The sequence below is a fragment of the Taudactylus pleione genome, unplaced genomic scaffold (assembly GCF_031769625.1).
Source record: "Taudactylus pleione unplaced genomic scaffold, aTauple2 ptg000122l, whole genome shotgun sequence".
Lineage (NCBI taxonomy): Eukaryota > Metazoa > Chordata > Amphibia > Anura > Myobatrachidae > Taudactylus > Taudactylus pleione.
Genome location: NW_028284524.1, coordinates 11,470,136 through 11,476,324, shown reverse-complemented (window position 1 = coordinate 11,476,324; position 6,189 = coordinate 11,470,136). Strand labels below are relative to the sequence as shown.

Sequence of the window (6,189 nt, the reverse complement as noted above, 5' to 3'; positions counted from 1 at the left end):
GCTACCAGCAATACCCTCCGAACCAGATGCAGATGAAGCTGACTGGTACCAGTCGCCCTGTCTGCTTCACGTGCAGCAGGAATCAATGGGAAGGTGTTTTACATACCCCAAACACTGCTGATATTCCCTGTCTAAACTCGGTATGATTTTCCCTATACAAGATGGCAGCTCCCCGGCATGGAAAGTTATCAGAGGGCGCATGCACCACGCTGTTTTCATTCATTTGGGGATATTACATCACATTGGTGCTCAGGAAGATACACTGCAAAATGCCGTGTCTGTTAAAGGAATCATGAGGTATTGTCTTTGGCACCTGTAATCCCGATAACTCAGTCATCGCCGGTTTATGGTATTACTCGGTAGACTGACCGGTCTACGTACTACAGGCTACACCAATAAAGTGGCCGTGAGTTTCCACATTACCGGGTGAACTGGACGCTGTAACGCGACCGACAGCTGATCTGTGTCCGTTTCTTGATGCAGTCCCACACCCACCCGCAAAGCCACCTCCAGTCCCAGCAGCCCACAACGAGACTTCGCCTGCTATTGGCGCAGCCAGCTGTCACTATAGCTGATGCTACCCTCTGATTGGGCGGAGGATGCTGCTGCTCCCGCCCTGAGTGTGGGAGCTCGGGGCTGCGGGCGCTGGATGCTGCAGAGCGCACAGGGGAGCGGGAGGAGCGGCTGTCAGAGCCCCAGTCCCCTGCTGCCAGCAGCACCTCGCCGTCCTCGGCTATTGTAACAGTCTCCGTGCCAGCCCTGCTCAAAAGCCGGGATCTGATTTATGCGCACTGCTGACATTCTGCATCTCGGGATCCCTTCTAACAGACCAGGAATCTACCCCTCACGGACTCGACTCCCATCTTGATTGCATTGCATGGATCGGCACCAGTCTGCGGACATAGTGTAACTGGATTTCACCCTTGACCTTTCTCAATCACCGCTCCTCTCAGTACCAACCCAGCCCCAGGTCACAGCTGCATCCCCTCATTACAGTCATTTACTTGGTGCCAGCAGGGAGCATTGAACATGGGCACGGTACTGTCCTTGTCTCCAGCTCCAGGAAAGGCCGGACCCTTGGATGACAAGAAGCCAGAGCCCCCAGGAATTGGAGGTGGTTACCTGGCAATTCCCAACAGTAAGAATGGGGGCAGTAAACCAGAAAAGAGCTTAAAGAGACATTCTGTGTTGATCTCAGCGCTCACTTGGAAAAGGCTGGTTGCAGCCTCTGCCAAGAAGAAGAGTGCCAAGAAAATAAATCCGAACCCTGGACCCATCAATGGCCCACTGCTGCCAAACAACAACCTGGTGGAGCAGCTCAATCACGAGAACCTGCGCAAATCCCATGTCAGCCCTGGCCGCAGGGAACCTAAACCAGTACCAGTGCCCACGGTGCCCCCGAGTTCAATTGAAGGGCAGAAGATCCAGCAGCAACAGCTGGTGGCCGTGCAGAAACAGGCAAGTGGCCGCTCCCTCTGCTCACCACGTCGGGTTATAGTTCAGGCATCTACAGGTGAACTCCTTCGATGCCTGGGAGAGTTTGTTTGTCGCCGGTGCTATAAACTAAAAGAGTTGAGCCCAGGAGAACCCACTATGTGGTTCCGTAACGTTGATCGCTCATTGCTTCTGCAAGGCTGGCAAGACCAAGGCTTCATCACACCTGCTAACCTAGTGTTTGTGTACCTGCTCTGCAGAGAAGCCATTGAAGATGAACTGGCCAGTGAGTATGAGCTACAAGCTGCCTTCCTCACTTGCCTCTACTTGGCTTATTCATATATGGGCAATGAGATATCCTACCCACTGAAGCCGTTCCTTGTGGAGACCGATAAAGAGGTGTTCTGGCAGCGCTGCCTGAGCATTATTGATCGTATGAGTGCCAAAATGCTGCAGATCAATTCTGACCCCCACTACTTCACACAGGTTTTCCAGGATCTGAAGAATGAAGGAGAGTCTAGGGAATCTAATGGCCACTGGACTATAAATTTGGACCGTTGAGGCGGAAATATGGATGGTGGGTAGGCTTGGGTGAGGACTATTCTAGGTATAACCAACAAATGTCCATGATCAACTTGAAAACTGGCTCCTAAGTCCAGTTCACAAGGCTGCTGATAAGAAAACAAACTGAATTACTTGGATTCATTGCTGTTAAGCACGGATTGTTGAGGAACATTGCACCATTCATCTATTTAGTGTTGGAAAGGTTTGCAACATGTTTCAGCGTACCCACTGGTAATCGGAGGGTTAAATCAAACCCACTTTACTGGTGTGAAAACACCACATCACATTATTTATTTTTTATTTATTATTAGTTTGCTAAAATAAGACACACCACACTTGAACTTCACCCTCCAGATTCATAAGTCACGTCTCCAAGGGTGATGGTCTTAGCGACCCTGCTCTGGGTGTAGGTACGGGTGTATTTCGAATTGCTGGTTCCTGGCAATAAATCACACCAGGTGGTTGTAATATGTTTTTGTTGATTTTATTTGCCCAAGTCGCCCATGAAAGGATGGAAGGCACTTAATTATTGAAACATACGTGTTTTATGATTTCCTGAAGACCTTCATTTAATAGCATTGAAGTTCTTATTTATCACCTTTTGTACAAGCTCCTTTTCCTATTTTATTAAATTAAAATGAGAATCATTTCCTACCATGATACATGCAATGTTTTGCATATAAAACTGTATTTTGAAATGCAACAGGGGAGAAAATGATCTATTCTGCTGGGAATTGCAGTACTGTTCTGCATTTCCAGTAAATGTTTGCGGCTTTAATCGTTTATGTTTGGTTTTATTTTTAAGCCGCTCTGATGGGTAATTTTCAACACACCCATTCCTGTAGCTGGGATTCAGTTTGATTTAAATATCATGATGGCTCCCTTCCCACTAGCTTATTGTTTTTCTGTCGCAGGGTTACTAAGAGGATGATTGGGTGTTGGACCTGTGCATTGCATATTTCAGATTATCAAACGCCTCATAGTATGTATGAATGTAACAAATACTGCTGGAACACACAAAATGCCGCAATATGTTTTGACAATGAAGCTGTTCAATGTGCCAACGGTGTTCAAATGTACAAAAACGTATTGTTTTATATTGTATATTTAAAGAAAAACATAAAAGTGATTGGATCTCTTTGAGCATGCTGCTTTCTTGGTTATTGATCCTGTTTGTGAGAATGAGAACAAGGTTTGTATGAGCAGATGATGGGGTGTTGTGAATCTCTGAGAAAAAGATTGGGTTCTTATTAAACAAAAAAAGATGCATCTTGGTGAGATTTTCAAGAAAAAAAACATTTTGTAATTTCTAGAAATGTACTGGATTACATTGCAAATTCTCCCACCCACAGATGATTGTGCATCCATAATTCCTATTCAATATTTAATGTGAGCAAGTACACGATGGCCAGCAATATCTCAGTCTTGTGTGTGAGATTTTTGTGTGCTGTATTTGTGCAGAGTACAGTAGCAGTGTCCATGTTGCTCGCTGGCCTTGGTGCTGAAATATTAAGGTTTTCAAAAGAGATTGAACATTACAGTAACAAGCATCTGCAATTTATTTTTCTTAACATGCATTTAACCTGTTATATAGTTTATAATGCTATTATTTATTTGTAGAGTTGCAATTTTCTGCTATCACACTGCAGATATGTCAATTTGTTTTTCTTTCATGATAGACTTTTCAAATATAGTTATACATTTTTGTTTAGGATAGTGGGCATTCTGGGGTGATCCAGAACTAGATGCACATTCTATTGTGACTGTGATTCTGTATGCAGTTGATTTTCAAAAATATACTAATGACATGGCTGATGTCTTGTGCATTGAGATACCCACCTCCGGTGTCTCATATCTGCCATCTACATACAAAAGCAGAAGCATCGGTCGCACATCAAACTTCTGAATAAGCCTAAACTGTCTCAGACAGCACGGCTTTCCTAAAACACCGGGACCTCTCCAGCTGCGAACGAATTCGCAGAGACACACGAGCACGCCCAGAATATGGTACTGATGTGCCTGCGTTTTTCTAACCACCCCCTTTACAAATCCTCTCTGCGAACACTGCCGCTAATCCAGTGCCCCGCGTGCACAATGCAGCTTTGACGCATGCGCAGTGGCACAAAAATCACTCCACTGCATCCAACACTGACATTGCATCCATCTCTGAATCAGGCCCTCTGAATGCTAGTGCTTTTTGAACTAGTGAAGTGCTAGCATTCATAAGATTCAAATTGCGTTCTTCTGATACATTGATGTAAATAGAGAATGCTCATCCACCTGCCACATGGCATCTGACATTGTCAGAAACCGTTGCATGCTGCATTTTCAGAGTTTAATCGCTGCAGTGTGATCCCATTCAGTTCCATGTATCAGCAGGGAGCAATTTGAACCCTATGAATGTTATCACCGTCCTAGCTGGAAAAGTGTAGGTCTACAGTACCACCACCCATATGATGGAGAGTAAAGTTATACACTGATCCCAGTTCGTTCTTCATGACTTTTAAATGAGGGTAAAAATATATTATTATTATTATTTATTATTATTATTATTAATATAAAAAATATATATATAGCCAAGTAAACCTGTCCCACGTGACCAGAGCATTTCTAGAAAAAGGTGAAAATTATTGTTAATTATGACTAAAATAATATGAAAAAATGTCTGTTGCCAGCTACAAATTTAAATTATTTCTAGGCTTGCATATAAAGGTTTACCTTGAGCACATTGCAACTTCATACTCTGTCTTAAAAGGAAGTGGGCCTGATTCAGAGGTGCAACCAGTGTCGATGCCGCATGCAAGCAATGTTCTCAGTGTGCACATATGTCCTGATGGTTACTGCCGGGAGCTGCAGAAAGAGCCAATTTAAATGGACCATTTCTGGGTGGTAACATGATAGTGGCTAGCCAGACGCGGGCGTGTTGTGGTTAGCAACTCCTTCTTCAGACGCAGTTGTACTGACCTTGGAAGCCATTCCAGAAACTGCACCTGTCCGATGGTGCGTCTTGATGCGCACAGCAGAGATTTAGTGCTGAAGCTGGTGGGCTTCTCTGTATGAGTCCTATAGGCTTCAGCAATAGATTAAAGACGTAGTCACACTGCTGCAAAAGACGCAGTTACAGCTGCGATAGTGTGCACCACTGAATCAGGCCCAGTATCTTCATTTTGTTATGCAGTACACTCCTAGCCATCAGTGGGAGGGAATTCAATTGTTTTTATATAAATATATATAATATTTTATTTTTTTTTAGCCCCTGCGATAATTAATGGGATGCCGTCGGTGCAATTCAATTGTTTTTGGGCGCCCTTTTCAGGTTTAGCCGCGTAAAGCAGGTAAACCTGTCTAAAGTCCTGGTTAGGGCGCCCAAACGGCACACTTCAAGAGGCTGTGAGCAGATGTGTACAGCCGCAGCATTCATACCTGAACAAAGCTACAATTGAATTGCTCCGTTGGCGCCCACTAATTGGCACGCCACGTTAAACAATTGAATTCCACCCAATGTGTAAGTATAGTCACTCTCCCTACCAAACAGGAATGTGACCACCGCAGACCAAGAAACTATACTCACCTAAAATTAACAATGCACATCTTTTATTGTACTGAACATGGAAAAGTCTATACTATGGGCCTGATTCAGAGCCGCTCGTAAGCGGCCGCTCGTTTGCTCCGAGCGATGTTTGCCCAACTGCGCATGCGTACGGATCGTAATACGCATGCGCGAACCAGTCAGTGCGGCCGAAAATCGTTTGTTCGCTAAATAGCGAATGCCTGCTATTTTGAGTGACAGAATGAGGCGTATGTGGGTGGTAACGGGAAGGTGCTTGAAAACGGGGAGTGGAGATCCGAACGCAGGCGTGCTTAAAGGTCAAAACTGGCGTTTTAAGGGTGTGCATAATTAATACAGCAGCGTCATTGACCACGTCACTGGGTTATTTTATAGCCAGAACTGCTCGCAAGATTGTGGTAGCAAAAACCAACCACAAGAATAGCGAGCAGTTCATAAGCTGGTCGATGTACTCGATTAATCTAATAAATAGCGGACATGACGTAGGATGCGAGCGGCCAGGGGGCGTATTTTTTCAAAAAACGACCGCAAGTTTTGTTCGCTCGTTCAGAAATAGAGGCGTGAACAGACCGCAAAGAGCGAACGGTTCATTTGAATAGCCACCCCTATTTTCTGGACAAACG

General features: G+C 44.8%; 1 protein-coding gene across 1 annotated transcript; it reads left to right on the top strand.

Moving 5' to 3' along the window:
* The first annotated feature begins 554 nt into the window (after positions 1-554).
* Positions 555-3,141, top strand: CDK5R2 (cyclin dependent kinase 5 regulatory subunit 2). Its single transcript, XM_088472414.1, has one exon. The coding sequence runs from the start codon at positions 1,030-1,032 to the stop codon at positions 1,993-1,995; it is 966 nt and encodes a 321-aa protein (XP_088328540.1). The 5' UTR covers positions 555-1,029; the 3' UTR covers positions 1,996-3,141.
* Positions 3,142-6,189: the final 3,048 nt, after the last annotated feature.